This window comes from Falco biarmicus, chromosome 6, assembly GCF_023638135.1.
Source record: "Falco biarmicus isolate bFalBia1 chromosome 6, bFalBia1.pri, whole genome shotgun sequence".
Lineage (NCBI taxonomy): Eukaryota > Metazoa > Chordata > Aves > Falconiformes > Falconidae > Falco > Falco biarmicus.
This window is the reverse complement of record NC_079293.1, coordinates 45,929,559-45,948,764: the sequence shown is the minus strand read 5'-3', so window position 1 is coordinate 45,948,764 and position 19,206 is coordinate 45,929,559. Positions and strand designations below refer to the sequence as shown.

The following is a 19,206-nucleotide window of genomic DNA, read 5'->3' as shown; positions in this document are numbered from 1 at the left end:
TGACAACTGTATCATTCTGTCACCCCGAACAAAAATTGTTTCTCGTCTCACATGAATCTTACTTAAGTTTGGCATTTAGCTCATGAAGCTCCTCCTTCAGTTCCCAGTTTTCCTTAGATGCCACCTGAGCTGTCAGCTCAGCCTGGTTTTTAGAAGTGGTGAGCACACATGCCTCTTCCTCCATCTCCTGAATTCGAGTTTGCAAAGACAGGAGGCGAGACATGTGTCTAGCATTGTTTTCCTTGTAGCTTTCAGCTTCCGCCTTCAGCTCTTGAAAAGAGGCTTCTTTGGAGACCATTCTGGACTTGAGTTCAAGAAGCTATAGATAGAAAAGGAAAAAATCAATTAAAAAAAAAAAAAGGAAGAATAATTTTGCCCAGGCTGAAATATATGACTGCACTACATGTATAGCAATGTGACAAGAAACACGTTTTGGAACAAAAGACTCAGAGTCTTCTATCATGCAAGACTGAGTGGAGGGTACAAAATTTTATTTTCGTATAACTAGCAAAAAGCAAGAAAAAGGTTTTTAAAAACAAAATCTGCTGTTGTGTAATACATACAACTTTTCAAGGTAATCTCTTACAGGAAGATAAATTTATTTACAAAATCAGAATTTAGCAAAACTCCACCTTAAGTTCTGCTGCACAACCTTAACTCGCCTCCCTTACGCATCTGCATTACAGTACAGTTACTAACACCACTATTCCCTCTTTTGTCTGCCTCCTCCCTGCCTCTAGTTCTGGTGCACAATTCCACAGATGGTCTATAGCTGCAGGGAGTTGTAACAGCATAGTATCCTGTTGTGTAAGAGTGAACCCTTTTGATGATTTGCAGCATATTCAGAGGCAAAGACATTTTTGGAGAGTTGTGCTGTAGGCAACCTCTTCTCATCTTATGCAAATAGTTATTTTTTGGTCTGATAATCCAATCAAATGTAGCTGGATTTACAGAGAAACAACAAGAGAGCCTTTTAAGGAAGGATGGGAGGAGGAACATCACTGCCAAATATCAAGGACCTGTTCCAGAGGTGATGCTAGAGCTTCCCAACAGTTCATGGAGTTCAGTCGTTTTTCTTTACATTCCCCTCTCTCTTTTAGTTCAAAATGTTGTTTTCAATTGAACTATTTCTGCTACAAGCCTCTCTAAAAGACTGAGCCTGAAGCAGACACACCAGGCACATAAAATTTCAGTGTGTTTTATTTTGTTAAAAGGAAGAAGTAATTTAAAGTGGCTTTTTTTGTCACAAGAAGTGTTAAGGCATGTTTCAGCTTTCCTGACAATTCCAATTATAAGCAGCAAGATGCAATCCAAAACATTTATCTCCTACTACATAAAATTAACAGGCAAATAAGTAAGCCACATGAACTGCTGATTATGATGTGCTAGGTCTTTTAACTTGTGGCAAACATTTTAAGGCAATAAATATTTAAAACGTTAAGCTGCAATTCAGGACCTCAGGAAATCCACTGCTCTGTCAGAGGCTTCCAATGCAACCAAACCCAAGATACTCAGAGAAATTCCAGGAGGCTGGTGAGCCAGCTGAATGGTGACTGCCTTGGAAAAGAGAGGTCCTGCTTCTCCTGCTCCAAGCCATGCATGCCTGTCCTTTCCCTTGCACCAGCTCTGGTGTTTCTCTGACATCTCCAAAAACAATGTAACTAACGCAGCTGACAGAGAAGAATTCACTTTCTACAATGGAGCATGAGGAAAGAGAGCTGGCCACATCCCAGAGAAAAGGCTAACACTGAGGAGTCAGGTAGGAGGATCACTTTTGCAGCAGCAGCGTAGTCTCTGATGACCTTCCCCTGCAAGCACTGGTTTATCAGACACTTCGGAGCTGACATAAAGCAGCAATGATTTTAAGAAAAGCAGCTCTCCTTTTTTCTAGGCTCCTGGGCTTCGTTTCCATACTCCACCCTCTTCTTTGTGCTAGCAGAAGCACTTACATGGCTACAAGGTGAAACAAGATTGGGAAACCGATCTGGCTAAAAAAAAACCCAGAAGGAAAAGCTTTATTTTTCAATTGCATCAGTCCCCAACAAAACCATTCACCATAAAGCTACACATACATCTGTGCCAGCAGAAGGGATGGAGTAGTGTGGGGAAGGAAATGAGCAGCTGAAGGAACAATAGGATTGCTTTGCTTGGCAGCTGGACCAAGCTATGGTAGCTTAAAGGGGTCATAACCTTAAAATTACTCTGTGGTTCAACTCCCCATCTGCAAAATATGATATTTTTTCCTCTGTGGTCAGTTCCAATAGCAGAAAAAGCAAGAATAATCCCATATCATCAGTTTTACAGAGCACTCAGCAGAACAAGGCTCTGACCTCAGCTGGGTCAGGGAGGTCTTTATTAACAAGAGCATGAACAGCTGCTTTCTTGACTGTGCTTTTGCAAGCACAGTGCTGAAAGAATCTATAAATCAGTCAGTCATGCTGGCAATAAAGCCATTCAACATTTCCAGTAATAAATTCTTTCTATGAGAACATGAGATTCTGGCTTTTTAAAATTGAAGTTTAAAGTACCGATCCTGCATAGCCATTAAATGTAGGGGAACTCAGCGGTAATTTCAGTATCAACTGGTCAAATTCAAGCTCAGCTGATGGACATTTATCCCTGTATTTCTGGCCATATACTGTATTAACAATTCATTCTCTTATAATACTACATGTTCTTCCTGTTTCCCATATTCAGCTATCCACAATTAAATAAATCTTATTTCATTGATAGAGCCTTTTTTAATGTTTAGATGCTATGCAAGTATATCACAAAGCACTTTACAATGTGCAAAAGAAATACATTTTTGTAAAATGTACATGTGTTTAAACAACTGGTTGGATGAACATTCACAAGTTTCTATCAAATTTTATGTATTTATGTATATTCATGAATATACACACCCAAATCTACATATGTAAATAAGTGTAAGCATTTCATATCTCCTAAATGAAAATTCAACTCAATTTTAATACTGATCACTGCCTGCATTGCTGAATTGGATCAAATCAACCTCAGCCAGTCATATGTTAAATAAATAAATAAATTAATTACATGTGAAAATACAGAAACTCTAAAAATTCTCCTCTCTCCTGAGAACACCATCTGCACAGCAGAAACAGAAGAAAAGGATGTGTGCATGCTCTTCAGCCTCTCTAGTTACAATCAATTTCATTAGTTCAAACACAACTTCACTGGTGATAAAAGCAAAGCAAATGCGTGGAGCTGTAACTTGGATAGTGGGGAAATGGGTGAGGATGGGCTGCTATATCTTAACTCATCAGCAACAACAGGAGGACATCTATCAGAACTTTCATAGAACCACGATTTAGAAATATCAACATTCAGGTTTAATTTAAAACAATAGCATTTAGATGATGATGATAAAAAGCTAGATTGCTTCAAATCTTTCAAATATAAACTCACACTCAGTCCTTGAACACAGAAGCAAGCTGAATAAAGCGCACATGGAAATTCTAAGAATATTACGTGAAACAGAAGTTTTGTATCAAAAGCAAAAAGCTTTGGACTTTCTTCAAGCTTTCTATTCTCTGCATGAAGTGACTACAGGGAATCTTCAGGTTTGGAGAAGGATTTGGAAGTATTTTTAAATATACCTCTGACTGAGCACAATCATACTTCACTGAAAGTGCTGCAAGTTCACTTTGAGCAGTTTCAGCTGCAGCTCGATACTGATTCATCTGCTCTCTGGTGACAGGAATATTCAAAAGAACATGATCATATGATTCCTGGGAAGACAGCATAAAAAAACCCAAACATTAGACAACACATTTTTTGAACATTTTTGCTTTAGTCCTTTTTTCTTTGATTAAGCTGCTCAACATGCATTCTACAACATGTTATTCCCAGAGTAACTGACCCTTACTAAAAAATAGGATAAACAGTCACTTTCATCAGTCATCACTTTCATCTGCAAGTTCAGCTACCAACACCAGTGCTAACATATATAGGCACGTAAGATATTCCCCCTCAACAATCCCATGGCCTCCCACTGTTTTCAGCTCAGAGTATTTCCAGCAATTTCTATGTATTTAGCAACATTCAAAAGGTCCCTCTTCTACAAATTTACCCAGTCACTCCTTCAGCCCATGTAAACTTTAACCCAAAGGGAGTCCTCAGTGTCTCTTACACAAAGAACCACTTTGGTTTTTAGAATTCAGTTACATTGCATGCCCCCTCATTTTTCTTCTGGAAGAAATGGGGAGGGAAAAAAGCAATTGATATCAATCTTCTCTGTGCCACTCATAATTTTGCAATTTCTATCATATGTCACCCTCCATGGTCTCTCTACCAAGTTGAAGAGGCCAAGACCATTCAGACACTCCCTCTTGCTCCTCAAAGTCACTTTTTGGCTTGCCCATTTGTACTTTTGTTTCTAACCAGCTAAGGCTAAATGTCCTTTCAAACTTCTTCACTTGGACATGACATAACTTCAGCTTTCTGAATGATGCTTTCTCATGCCCAGCAATCACCTTATGACTGACTTTCACCCTTTTTCAAGCCCTTCTGGTAGAGGGCAAGCACTGGTTCTGTACTTCTAGCATAACCTCCTTCACACCACTTGTACAACTCTTTTAGCTGTGCCTTTTAGACTATAGTAAGCTTTCTCATTTTTGTGTGCTTCTGCTCTTCTACAGTAAAGCAGAAATGTGTTGGATTTCTTGGCCTTTGTTACTTAAATCTTTCAATATGAAAATTCAGACCTAAGGTCTTGATAGGAGTTTCATTAGACAGAACTTTTTTTCAGTTGATAGTGACTACAAAATAATGAAATATAAAAATAACATCTTCAGAACAGAACTTTGTTTAGGTGATGCTGGGAGCACACATGGCAGAAGACAGAACATGAGATTTTTTTGTTCCATCAGGTCCCACACAGGACTGAAACAAAACTGCAATCCTAGAGCTTTAGATACACATTACAACATGCAAATCTCCCCCCAGCTAATGACTGCTGCTAAAAAAAGATATTCCAGTGGAGACGGAGACAACACTTCATGCTTTTTACATCAGCCTTGGTTTCCAGGCTGAAATAAATTACAAGTTCAGCTTGTATCACCCATGCTAAATAGAAAAAAATTAACAGCTTTCTAAATAGGTGAACAGCTAGTAAATTAAGACTTTACCAAGAAACATGCACAGAAATTCCTGGGGACTAAGGCAAAAATTACTAGTCTGGACTGTAGCAGAAGATAAATTACCTCATATTAGTTTCTATAATACTGTCAACCCTTTTCTTTCATCTTTCTTCAGTGAGCTAGTACACACCGGATTAGACCCATCAAGTTTAATCATATCCGTCTCCCCCCAAGAAGACGCTCAGCTGTGCTCTTTCAGGAAGGAGTTGCCCCTCTCATCAAACCAGACTGATACATGTAGCACAGCTCAGGGCCACGTACAACATAGCACACAATCTCCAAGATAAAAAGGGCTGCTAATTTTCTCAAAACTTTATCACCATTCTGAGGGAGTGAGGGAAGGCATGTGCCATCTCTTTGCTACTTTGTCTTCCTTTTTGCTTCACTCCACTTTTTTTTCCACTTTGTACAACTGTGTGAAATTCTTTGATGTAGAGAGGGTTTTTTTCATTCTGTAGGACAGCAGGGCTCCAAAACCATGGATGGAGCTTGAAACATTAAAACTGTGTGTCTTATTTATGTATGTTATTATATTTATATTACTGTATTGACATATGCTTTCTTTTACTTCTCTAAAAAAACACAACCACTTATGACTTCACAGAAAGAAAGAATATATCTCAAAACTGATGAAATAAAAACATTTCTAAGCATCAGTGAAGAAAGAAGCCCTGTTCAGCAGCAATAATGAACATAAGAAAACCCTTTACAGCTGGAACTTCTGAAACCTACATTTATCACACAAATCTAGATTTTAAAATGACGACTCTACTACTTTACTACTTTAAAGAGACAGATACACATCCAGAACAATTTAAAAGACATTTAAATGAAGCCAGGTGCAAAACTCAATGGGAATTACCATACTACTCATTTACAGTCTTAGTGAGATTTACAGAAACAGATCTCTGCATCCTCCAGTGCCTTAGTAAACACAAAGCTCATCATATATGGTGACACCATGCTAGGGTAGTTGGTATGATTATCATACTTCTAGCAGGGAATATGCATGCTTTAATATTTAAGTAAATAGTTTCCTTTGTTTTTCCAGCAGCCATTCACAAATCTGAGCATTAATCATACTATAACAATAAAATTAATTTGGGGTGACTACTATCAGGGTAAAATTTGTAATGCAGATGTGGCACTTATGTATCTCTGGAAAAAATCAGTTTTGTAATGTTTCATGAGTACTATGTAGTTTATACTGATTACTGTTAAGAAAATGGAATTAATAAAGTGTTATAAGAGGCAGTAGACAGGAGAAGCCTTAATATATTATCACTCAATCAGCACTAAATAGTCTAGGGTTTGGGTGTCTCTCCCATTCATGCTAACTTTTTTGATCCCTTTCCACTTACCTGCAAGAAAATAAATTTTCATTTCACTTCAAATGCTAAACAGAGCTTAAACCTATATTTACAATACTTAAGACTAGTATCTACTTGCAACTTTGGCTTTATTAGCAATAGGTGTTCTTTAGATCAACAACATAAGGTCATTATTGTGGGGGTTTTGTTTTTTTTTTACCAAATAACTGCTTTCACCTCCCTGGAATCTGTCCTGTAGTTGGCAAACTTCACCTGATTCAGAAAAAACAGCACTTCAACAACATTCAGTAGTGTTATACCTCACCATGTACTTTGATGCTGGCCAACCATTCAGATCACTCCCATTCTGCTTTTGTCAGCTTTTCCTCTGTTCCCTGCTACATTTCTCATTGCAACCCTGGCAAATGCTGCTACCACTGCCACTGCCCTTCCCCCCCCCAAAAAAAAAAAAACAAACCCAAAAAACCAACAACAACCTTATATTTTTTAAAATCTCTATTGAAACAGAAAGCCCTCAGTAAGTATTTAAGTAAGCACTGAGCACCACCCTGAGTAACTTGCCAATGCATTGCCTCTTGCCCATAGTAGATGGACACTACTCAGGGCAAGGATTTTTTCCCATTTCCAAAGCACCTAAGCACGCTGGGGTTGGCATACGAAAAACAATGATTCACAAACCTTTGTTGACTCCATTCTTCTTTTGCGTCTAGAGAACAAACAGGGGGAGAAGGGAAGAGAGGTTGAAAATTAAATAGATTTGCAATATGATAACACATGACATTAATTTTTCACAGACCTGCTTCACTAAACTCTGTCAGGTACCTCAGCAAAGTAGGGCATAAAAGCAGAATGCTATGGGAAAGTTTCTCTAGTCACCTAGGAGCACTGATGGCCTCCACAGTATTCAAAAGCACATCTAACTAAAACACACATCTTTGACTTCTCTAGGTTACATTCACTGGTTCAGCTGCACAGTCACACTTTGTGTAGTGATCACTTCCTTTTGCCGCTGCTTTTCACGTGCTCCAAGTTTTTATTTCATGTCTCCTTTTATCCCTCAGCTCTCATTTACACTGATAATTATTTTTTTTAAAATCTGAGCAATAAGCACATGATCCATCTTAACTGAACTACAACTTTTTTTCTCTTCAGGTGTTAAGATGACTAGTGGGCCCTTTTTACGTACCTCTTTATATGGGACTTAATACACTAGTTGGACTCAGCAGGCTATTCAATAATTTCTACAAATACCAGTGTCATAACAGTTCATATTCTGAAAACAAACAAAATGAGATATCATGAATCTGTAATACGTCTTCCTAAGACAAATTAAGATTCATGGCTGTATACATGCATAAAACTTGTTCTAATTTTTGAAAATATGATGCAGCAACACAGTTTATTATTATTATTCAATGCAGCAACACAGTTTGTTAATATTATTTGCTGCAGCCAGAATGAAGATAACATCCAACATGTAGTACTGAGAAGAACGTGCAGTTGAAAAATTTCCAAGCAGAATTTCTCTCTCTAAGAAATCACAAGCAAATGTTAGTCCCCAGATTTGCTATTGGATCTATGGTAGGCTAAGGTGCCCTTCAGGACAATGGGGATCAAAAGGAATTATTTGTTTATGGGCTAAACTGCTGAAAAAAAGGAGCTTACCCATTACGTTTTGATTGTAACTATTCTAACTTCAGCTAGAATCTTAGTATTAAGTTTGTTGCCATGCGTAACCTAACTAGATTAATTTTCTGATTAAACAATCAAAACATGTTCTACAAGGCCATGTTCAAAATTGTCTTGTACAAACTGATCTAAAATAAAAGAAGATTCTATTTCAGCATGCTGGGAATATTTTATTTTAGTTTATTTTACAAAATAATTTATCATAGTATAAAGACAGACAAGTTTTAGCATATACCTCTTCATAAAATTTGAAGGATTAAAAGCAAATCGTATGCAAGTTACGTGAAAATCAGGCACTGGGCAACTTTTAGAGAGTTCATTTCTGAGTGAAATGGAGGGAAGGCAGGTAGGTAGCACTTGGCTATTGCAGATTTTTCTTAGTAGCGCCAGCCAGCCAGCACGTGTGTTGCTTCAAAATAGCCACACCAGCTACACACAATGAGCGTGAGAAGGGTGAGCCACTATTACAGAGCGAGTCAGATTTCATTAACACATGTGAAAACAGACTAAAATGAACTGGAGTCACTTAGGGGAAAAACACTGTTCACAAATTAACCACTTTCTATGTACATTTTGGGTAAAGTTGACTTCTTTCTAGATAATGCTTTGCCTAATTTGCCTAACAGATCTCAAAATATTTGTATTGTTAATGCTTTATTAACATAAATCAAACTTTGTAAGTTACATTTCAAAGCTATATCTGTTCTGTCAGTTTCTCTTTCACATTATGAAATGCCAAAATACCCAATCACTTTTGCTCGCTTCCTGCTCAGCGAAGTCCTCTTCCCCCTCTCTGATTTCTGCCTGTAACTAGGCCCGACTTACTGCTCGCAGTTTGTGTGTGCAGTTCTGAAAAATTCTTTATTTGTTGCTGTTACATGCCTAAGGAGGTTTCATGTATTAGTAGTGTACTGTTCCAGAAACAGATAAAACTAAGTGCTCCCAACAGCTCAAAAAATTACCAAAGAGATTTTCTAAATTCCTTTCAGAAGGGTACTGCTTTGCTCTGCCCTCCTCCCTTTGCAGTAATCATTAAAAGGTATTATTGAAAGATAAAAATCACTCTCTGGTATTGTTCGTCTACTGAAGAGGCCAATTTCAAGCTTGACTAATGGGCTTAAATGCAAGTTTAATGACTATCAAAATTTTAGTCTTACCCTCTACTACTACAAGCAGCAGTTAAAGTGTTTTCATCTTTCATTTTCCTCTCTGTTAGCATGAGGTGAATTTGCATCTAAACATAATAAAGGCATTTAATGTGATGAAAGACAACAGTTATTTTAAGGGAATTACATAGACGTATCACCTACCAAATGTATTAATTAACATGTTTTTTGTTTTACTTCGTTCTTTGCCTATATGGCTACATTAACGAATTTGGATCTCCCCTGACACTTTATCTCACAGCTTTTTTGAAATGAGTAACAAGAAGGAGTTGGTGTGTTTAATATCAAAATAATAAAAAGGGTAACTGCTAAGGCAAAATTTGGGAGAAAAATGTGACAAAATTAAGCACTTATGCAGGGATTTTTGCAAACCACTTGCTGTTCTACTGTTTCTACTTTATCAGTGCTGAATAGAGTTAAGTAACGTTTTTAGGGAATAGCTGAAGTGAGAGAGTTAAAAAACAGACCACCACGCAATGCCAACACTTGCAGTTTTCCTACAACACCTTCTATACTTTACTACAATGAAAGGCAAATATTTTAGATATATTTAAGTGTGTTGGTATATACACAATTAAGACAGACCAGTGCTATAGTGTGTTTTGCTAATTATAACCCACAACTTATAAATATCTAGTTACTAATGTGCTTCTGAGTCACAAAAGTAACGTTGACAAACCATTTGACTTCAGGTTGGGTAGGTTGTGGAGCAGATTACTGTCAACTCTGTAACTAAGCAGCACTAACAATAATTTAGTAATTGGGTCCAAACTGTTCAATTTAATATGCAGGCAGCTGATTTTGCTATGGCAGTCTACAAAAATTCTGTATTTTTTGTCTCAGAACAATGTAGCACAATTAGAAAATTGATGTTTAATTTTTATGGATATACTTAGCTATTCATGCACTGATAAATTGTCTATCCTTTGAAATACGAAACTGTTACAAGTTTTCTACTATATCTTTAGTAAAAGAGTTTGATCCTTCAAAGCAACATCCTCAAGCATCTCCTTTAAATTCACATCAAAGCCAGCAAACCTGTTTCAAAGTAAGAAGCAAAGAAGAAATTCTTAGATAACTAGAAATTCCTACTGCATGAAAGATACTCCCTTCTGCAACACTTAATAAGAAAAAAGTTTTGCCCTTGAAATTGTGAAGATAAGCTGTAACCATCAGCCAAAGCTCACTGAGCTACAACCGAGTCTACCGACAGGTACAGCTCTGCGGCTGCAGAAGTTGTTTTTCCTAAAAAAGCGAAATTAAATTTTAAATTGAAACGATAACTTGCAAGGCGGCTTTCCAGCCAGACTCAGCCTCAGTCAGCTCCCACGGAACAGCCGGCAGAAAGCTGTTGGGAGACCGAGGGGGAGGGAGCTGGAGATTTTCCCAAAGTCAGGGCTTCGTTCTCTGATAGGGAACTGCGAAAAACCACCCCAGACACATCAAAACCCTCTTCCACCCCGCCTGCCTTCCCCGCCGCCACCGCCCGCCCTGCCCTGCGCCGGACGGCGGGGCGCGCCAGCCGCGGGGCTCTCAGGGGAGCCCGGGGGCGCCGTGCAGCGGCCCAGCCCGCCAGGCCCGGCCGCCGGGGCCGCCCTCCCCCGCGCCGGGCCGCCTGCCCCCTCGTTCTTCCCCGGGGACGCGGTGCCAGGGCGGGCCGCGGCCGACCGCCCGCCCGCAGGCACCGCCGCCGCCCCCGCAGGACCGAGCCGCCCCCCCGCGGAGCGGTACCTCCGCCGCGCTGCCGCCCGCTCAGCCGGCCGGGGACCCGCCGCTGCCGGCCCTGCCGCCGCTCAAGGCGGCCGCCGCGGTGCCGCCGTCCCCCTGGCAACGCGGAGCGGGCGGCGCCCTTCTTCGCCCGGGCGGGCCGGCCGCGGGGCTTCCAGCGGGGGGCGGCAGCGGGGCCTCGTGCTGGGGGAGGCGGGGGGCAGCGTTGGTCGCCCGGAGGGGAGCGCGGTGCCCACAGGAACGTTTTTCCCACATCAGACAGACATGACACAACAAAACTCCACAGACCTGAGAAAACTGCCTCAAAACTTCCCTCAAAAACGTCAGAACAGCGGCCGGCAGAGCAGAAACGCGCACAGCAGCGCGTTCCTGCTTGGGCCGCGCTTCCCCCTTCCCTCCCGCAGCCCGCGAAGCAGCCCTGGTCACCGCAACGGGGCCTCGGCCTCCTCGCCTCCCTTCCAAACACCGCAGATAAACATGGGGAGAGAGGAACCGCAGCTGGCAGAAAAAGAACATTAAACCCTCAGGCGTACCGGTGCTGCACACTGCTTTGCAGGCCCTGTGAGAGCTGCTCGGCCACCTGCCCCGGTGCCGCCGGCGACAAGCGCCATCTCGCACCGCTTCCGCACTCACCCACAAGTCAGGAAGCATCTCACCTTTCTTGGGAACACTGACTTATTCATGTTTTCCAGAGAACAAAATGGAAAAACTGGGGCTAGTTTCGGGGGGGGGGGGGGGGGGGGCGGTCCTGTCTGTGTGCCTGATGCCATTTCACTGCTCCTGCCAAGGGCAGGGAAGACCCCTGCCCAAGCCGAGGGGCGCCGGTGTGGCTCATCATCCTACTTCAAGTGCTACATTGCTTAAAACACAGAGCTAGACTATGCCATCCCTCGGCTGAAATCTGCCAGTCAGCTCATACAGGAGGGGGAAAAAAATGGCTTCATGCAAGGAAGCCGGGCTGGCAGAGACAGGGCAGCAGGGCCGGCAGGAGCCACCTGCCTCCCCTCAGCAAACACCTGGGGAACGGCACAGTTGCCATCAGTGCATGAGGTGATGACAGTTACCTGGTGGCGTGTTTCCAGTTCATCCTCACAGGCAAAGGGTGAGCTAACAGCAACACAGGGTGGCACAGGGGTACATAAAATGTATTACAAAAACCAGGGGGGACTTGCTCCTTGCTGTGGCGGACCGTCTACATGAACACTCTCTCTCAGTGTTGCTGTGGTAGAGCGAAACCAGTAAGGTGTTTCTGAATCAAAATTATCCAGGGCTGCCAGAGCGGATGGGGTGCAGAGAAGGTAGCTGTGAGCAGCGTGTGAGACATCCCCTGAACCCAGTGACTGCAGCCTGGGAGGACGGACCCTCGTTCTGCAGTGCTGAACTCTCAAAGGAGCCAGGCAAGAAAGCGGCGAGAAGAGCAGGGACCTTGGCAGGAGGGGAGCTGTGCACCCAGGCTGCCTCCGTACGGCTCAAAAATACCCAGAGAATCCCTAGTCCCAGATAAAATGCATTCAGTTAACGAGCCAAAGTGTATCCCAAAGTGGTACAAATTTCAATTTACACAAAGCCTTAATATTTTTATGATTTCCTGATCTCCCCCCTCCCTTCTATGTCTCCAACTGTTCTACTATGTGAGGTACCTAAAAATGCTGCTGGCTAGGGAGCCCAATCAAAAGGTTTTATAATTTCAAACGTGGTGGATCAAAGCTGCTACCACCACACGGTGCAAAATGCCAATCCAGCATTCTACAATTCAAATCTATTTGACAGGTTAAATTTGCAGTGGTGGTCTTACATAAAGCCGACCTAAATCTGGCATAAGTTTTAATGTTCTCTGTAAATTTGGACAAAAATAACATCCTGTATTTGTACAGTATCTGACTACAGCCTAACCTGTCCCACTAATGGAGTAGCATGCAGATGCAGGATTAAATGATTGTGAAACTTTGTCCTAACTTGCTCAAGCATGTGCTTGAGTGCACTTCCCCATCACTAGTCCTGCAGTGCCACAGCTGGTTCAAGAGCTATACTTCAGCCACTTCTATGCCCTTGGCGATGGGGAGAGAACACTTACGCAGCTGTATCTTACTGCAGATCTACAAAGTTATTTGGCTTTAAAAAAACCCCAATGAATCTGATGAACTGTAGCAAGAGTAACAAAAGAGGCAAGAAAAAAAGGATGAAGAAAAGCAGAAAAAAGAATGGGTCAGTTTGAGGGGGTGCAATATCCACTCCTCAAGCTACAACTAAGAAGAAAGTATCTTATTACAGGATGACACACTTTAAAATGCTTTAGGCTTGTTTACTAAATACTACAGAGTTCTCAAAAAGACCCCATGTTTCTTTTTTCTTAACAGTGGCAGGAAATAATGACCTAGGAAAGATTACTTCACAATTTTTAGTTAAAATAATTTCAAGGAGTCCTTTTCATGAATCAGATTCTTCATGTTGTGTTAGAGAAAATACATGGATGGGATGTTAGCCTTTTTGAGCAAAGAATGATGCAGAATCTCTTGAACGTATGTACCTAGTAAAGTCACTGTAATTTTTAAATCAGAAAATAATTTTAAAAATTACTACAATCTTTCACTTCTGTGAAAGAGCTCAGTGTTGAGGAATTATGCTAAAACTGATCTAGGATATGAAACCCCAATTCCAGTGCCTGTTACACTCAAAAATCTAACAATTGAGATAGTTTTGCAGGTTCCTAAATATCTGCTCCTAATTAGATTTTCTGTAAGTAAATGAGAACGGACATATCAAAATAATTTCCAAGCTAAAAGTCACATGATGATGTGGATAGCTTGCTCCTCACTCAGTGAAGGAGACATCCTTTGTATCTTGTGGGATATGGATGGATGGAGAGCAATTGTTCTGAGGACCCCAAACAGTTCCATGTTTCTGGACGCTTGACCCAGAGATTCCCTAGCAAGTGACACAAGTCAGCTTAGATTGTCTTTCAAAGCATGTAGCATGCCACAGGCTAAAATGACATGTCAGTATCTGTATTTTGCTAGCAAATCAGTTTGTGGACTTCTGAGAACTTAATAAAAAGAAAACTGAAATAAGTAACATTAGAGCCCCACTTATGTGATATGTACAGATGCACAGACATTGTAAGAGACTGACCTGATGTAGGAGAGAGGTCCCTGCAGCACTATTTCCTCAAGAAAGAATTCACAAAGGTCTCAGAGCCAAACTCATTCTTAAGAATGGAATTCTTAACTCCTTAATGAGATCTTATTTTTATTATTTGAATTGCTTTTAAATATTTTTGTTAAAGAAATCAAAAACACTACCAAAAAATGCATCTTTTGGCACTGTATTTTTAAACCAATTTCAAAAGAACCAAGTGCAATCACAGTGTTCAAGCATGCAGACAATTTTTTAACAATTTTTTTTCCAAGTTCTTAACAAATCTCAAGCAAATCTGACAGAGGTTAAGTCAGAATGATGCTGAATTTCCTGCAAATATTGTGAAACACAGACAGCCAAGCACAGAATGAACTCTGAGATGCCCCAATTGTATGCAAAGCCTGCAGTACAGGTCTGTGTATTATTACAACCTGTACTGAAGTTCATTTGTTGATTTGGTTTGGGGGGGTTTGTTATTATTTTTTTTCAAAATGCCTCATCAGAAAATGAGACAAACTACTACAGGTGTTTTTGTTCAGGTACTCATGGGACAGAATCCAGGGGAAAAATAAACTTTTGCTTCATTAATTCTAGTGTTCACAGATCTTGTAATTTAAATACATCATAACAATTGATTAAAAGACTGAATAAAAGCATTTAATATTAGCTTTGAAAACAAAATTTCTTTTTTTACTAACACTATCAAAAAAGCTTTGTTATTAACCTTAATCCATTGACATCAACACAGTATTGAGAAAGTAAAGTATTTGTGTTTTATCATGCACACAAATTTGAAATTATTTCCTGAATGCATATACGCATTTCAGACACCTATTACCTAAGAGCAGCTGTAGCCGAGAGAAAAGTATTGTACACTAGCAACATTTAAAAAAGATGAAATTTATTTCTCCATAAGAGAATCAGGGGAAATTTAGTCCACAGGATTTCATTATCTACAAATTTAGCTAGAATAACTAAAACAGCCACATTTTCTCATATTCTTTGCATGAAAGTCATGGGCATAACTTGCCAAGGTTCACATTTGCTTGCCTTCCAGAAAGTATCAACTCCAAAAGCACAGAATGTCCCAACACCAAGCTGTGCTCCTCCTCCACCCCCTCAAATCACTAATATCACATCATGTGGTAAAGAAAGTTTTCTTGAAGTGTGTCTTATTCTCAGCTTACCTACTTCAAAAATAATAAAGAAGTCAAGACAGGACTTACTCTCATTTCTTTTTTGCCAGCTGACACAGAAGTCTGGCTCCTGACCAGTGACAGACAATTTGATGTAGAGATCCTAAACATATGGCTGAAAATACAACTTCCGTCAACAAAGGGAGATAACTGCCTCCCTGGAGGTAACTTCGTAACACATTTACAGACTTCGAGGTGGGAAAGGTATTAATCCAATTGTATTATCAGGAAAAAATAGGCTCATATGGGAAACTGGAGAGACGGTATCATGAACTTATCAAGATGTGTAAGTTGTATGTGTGTAAATTGTGTCTGTTACCAGTTACTACTGTAAATCTCATAGTGGACAAGCTTAAGCCTGAGTGCAGCAGTTTCTCTGCCTAACCAACACGGGAGTCCCTTTTTTCCCCTGAAACCTCGAGTTTAACACTGTCCTCATCCTAAGTCAATTTGCACAGCTCAGCTAAACCAATGGAGACATCTTGTGGGGTCAGTAAATCTTCTGGTAAGAGATAAATCAGCTGGTTTTACAACCCTGGAATCCCCCACGGGGACAAAGAGAAGTAGTAAAAATGCAATATGCCTGCATATGGTGGAACTAATCAGACTTGGGAAAGAAGTGAGATTTTAACACAGAATCTGTTTAGGCATGATTCCTCCCATTTCAGGCCTTGATGCCAAAATGGCACTGAGTAACTGCTCAGAGACTAATTTTGTCTTTAAGCAGCAAAGGTATTTATTTCGTGCAACGTCGGGGAGCTAGCCGATTCGCACCGGACAAACTAGCTCCAAAGTTTTCAGGGAAAAGTTAGGTATTTTCTACAGTTTTTGTGAGAGGTTACACAACATCTTTACATACATATATATATATATATAATATACATAAGGTATATTTTGACACCCAATCATTCCATTCACAATAGGTGGGATCTAGGTGGAGTAGACCTTTCAATTTTCTTTGTTCAGCTTATCTTCCTCAGGTGCCCACCTTATCTTTTCTAATTATTCAGAGTACATTCCTTTCTCAACACAAAGAGAGCATCACCCAGGGCACTGTACCAAACTCATCCTGACTAATGTATTATTTTTGAGACCTTGTTCTGTTTCAGTCTGAGGAAGTCGTTTCCCATCTGTCAGGGAAAAAGAAGTCACTTCTGGAGAGGTTTTCCTCAAGATCTCCTATGCAGCAAAAAAACAGTTTAGCCTGCCCACGAGCAGATATTTAATATCTTTGGATGACAAAACAGTAACCAAACATTTTTACGATAGCATTGCTAGATGCCTTCTTATCTTGTAAGGGCAGAAAAACCATGGACTAAAACCAAAAAGTTCAATTCTGAAACACAAGGCAAACAGAAATAATGAAAATGCTAAGCTTCATGGTGTAAAAACACTGTACTTACTCTTTCAAAATAATATATCCTCAAGTTTTAGAAATTAGTCAAACTTTTTTACTTGTACATTCAAGTGTTATATCCAAAGCAAAAGCTACATTTTAGTGAGGGAGAAACAAGATGAGTGCTAAGATAATGTCCATATAAGCAAATATTTGGTTAAAAATTATTTATGCACAGACATATCTCTATCTCTGTGTGGAGACAAAGGAGAGGACACAGAATAAAACACTTTGCACAGCTGCTTTCCAGCTCAGGACATCAGCAGTAAGTGCACAACATTAAACAAAAGCAAAGGCAAAAAAATCCGTTGAATGATACTTGCAGCTATTGAAACACAAGTATGGTAACAAAAAAAAAAAAAATCCAGACAATTTATGACAAATTACTTTCTTCGAAAATCTAAGAGTTCCTTCTTCAAAAGCTGCTGATGACAATATTAGGTGGTTTTCAGTTTGGGGAAGTTAAACCAGATATAAAGGCTTTGAAAGTCTAAACTCCATTAATGCAGTTATTTTGGAAATTCTCTGTATGTGGAACTTACGTTTCCACATATGTATGGAAACTCCCTGATTTGCGCTGGGCAACTTGCTCCTGCTAATGTCCCATCTGGATCTAAGAATCCAGAAAAGTAGCAGCAAAGCTTCTAAGGGCCAAATCTAATGCCCCTGATGCAGTCAAAGCTGCATATCCAACACATCCCAAAGGCATCCCAGTGTAGCTCTAGTTCAGGACTGCTTGAAAGCAAGAACATGGCCGATTACGTAGAAATAGGGATACTTTTTAATTCATGTAAAGATACCAGAGCTCTCACAGCAAGTTGTAGGCCCTTCTCTGCATGGAGGAATTTGAACTTTATCCATCTCCTAATTCCCTAACCTTAGGCCATGGGGACACCTACTCCCTGGGCTGAAATAGGGCCATTAGGCACGTAACACAAGAGTCACCAGACAGGAGGAAGAGCAGGTGAAGGATGGATCCTTCAGCTAGCTAAAAGGGAGTCACTCCTGGACCCTAAGCCTTTTTCCAGAATTGTTTTGTATTTTACATAGACCCTAGACCAAAATAATAATTATAGATGTATATAAGCCATCTAGGAGTAGAACCCAGTACATTTCCTAATCTATGACAGCCAGTTTTCTTGGGAAGTGGCAGATAACCTATTTCAGGCCATGAATGGCTGTTAAAAGCCAGGTCTCATTTTCCTGAACAACTTTTCTATACACACCATTGAAGGAAAGCATGGATTCACCAGCTTGCAGGTCCTTCTCTGCTGTGTTATTTTAATACACACAAGCATTTTAAAGATTGAGCCTTGCTCAGCTATTTCAAGGAATCTCTGTGTGATTACCTCTAACCCAGTACTCACTACATTAACAGGTAACAGGGCAGAAACCCTTTCTCTGCAGGTACCTGAACTTCAGGGGTGAGATGCTCCTGCACCTGGTGTCGGGGTTAAGCAGCACTGCACTGACGACACAGGGTTTCTGTACAGCCACTTCCATACAGGGAACAGGAGGCCTGGACGCCTTCCGCCTCCCATCATCAGTGTGCCCAGGTATCAGGCACTGTATCTCCACATTCGGTAACAACCAAGTCCTCCTTTAAAATTAATCACTGAATGATATACCACAATTGCAGGCAAAACTCAGTGTGAAATGCACATGGAAAGATGCACCTAATGGTATCATCAGACCCTTTATCAATTACAGTCACTTAGAAAGCATCAGTCTTACCATGATAGTACCACAGTAATCAGGTAGCTAACATTAAGGAAGCAAACAAAAAAGCCCGTAATATATACCTTGATATATCTTACCTTATTCTGCTCAGCTCTTAATCTTTTACTTCATTAAAGACTTGGAAGAAGTAAGTGGAATACTAAGAAAGATAAAAGAAATTCCTAAAAACATGAAAATTGTTGTTCACAGTAAGTTTGAAAGACTATGATTATTTAGCTTACTGGAAAGTGATAAACCAAAAGCAGCCTACAAGCACTGAATATTTTCTTTCACTGTATATGATCATAATGTGACATTTTATATTTACCAGTGTAAACAAAGCCAAATGAGGCAAACCTCAAAAAGCAGTTAAAATTAAAACCCTTCTCACAATGTATCTGCAGGATTCACAATTGTAAAGCTGAGACAGAATGTGGATTAATTTATTCATATAAATCTATGTAAGTGGCCTCCTAGGTATAATAGAAATAGAAATATATCTGTATCAGCCACAATAAAAATTCACTGGAATTTTGAAAACCTGTTCTGCAAAAAAAAAAAAAAATCACACCAAAAAAGAAAACTTAAAGAAAAAAAAACGCAAACAAAAAAGAAAACATGGTAGAGGAAATTTTTTCCCACGTGCTTTCTGCAACTACCATATTGGAAAGAAATAAAAGGACCATC

General features: G+C 40.2%; 1 protein-coding gene across 5 annotated transcripts in view; it reads right to left on the bottom strand.

Annotated features, from left to right (window-relative positions):
- Positions 1-11,196, bottom strand: part of CCDC170 (coiled-coil domain containing 170) — a 47,127-nt gene extending 35,931 nt beyond the window's left edge. For 2 of the 5 annotated variants that reach the window (XR_008822819.1, XM_056344756.1), the window contains exons 1-4: positions 11,077-11,195; positions 7,169-7,196; positions 3,618-3,749; positions 63-319 (exon numbers count right to left, since the gene is read on the bottom strand). Coding sequence is in view for 3 of the 5 variants with exons in the window: in XM_056344756.1 (XP_056200731.1) it covers positions 63-319; positions 3,618-3,749; positions 7,169-7,183 (404 nt within the window). In the remaining 2 variants the exon portion in view is untranslated. Of the gene's footprint in view, positions 1-62; positions 320-3,617; positions 3,750-7,168; positions 7,197-11,076 lie in introns of all 5 variants that reach the window. The other 3 variants (XR_008822818.1, XM_056344754.1, XM_056344757.1) reach the window with 2 other exon arrangements.
- Between the last annotated feature and the right edge of the window lie 8,010 nt (positions 11,197-19,206).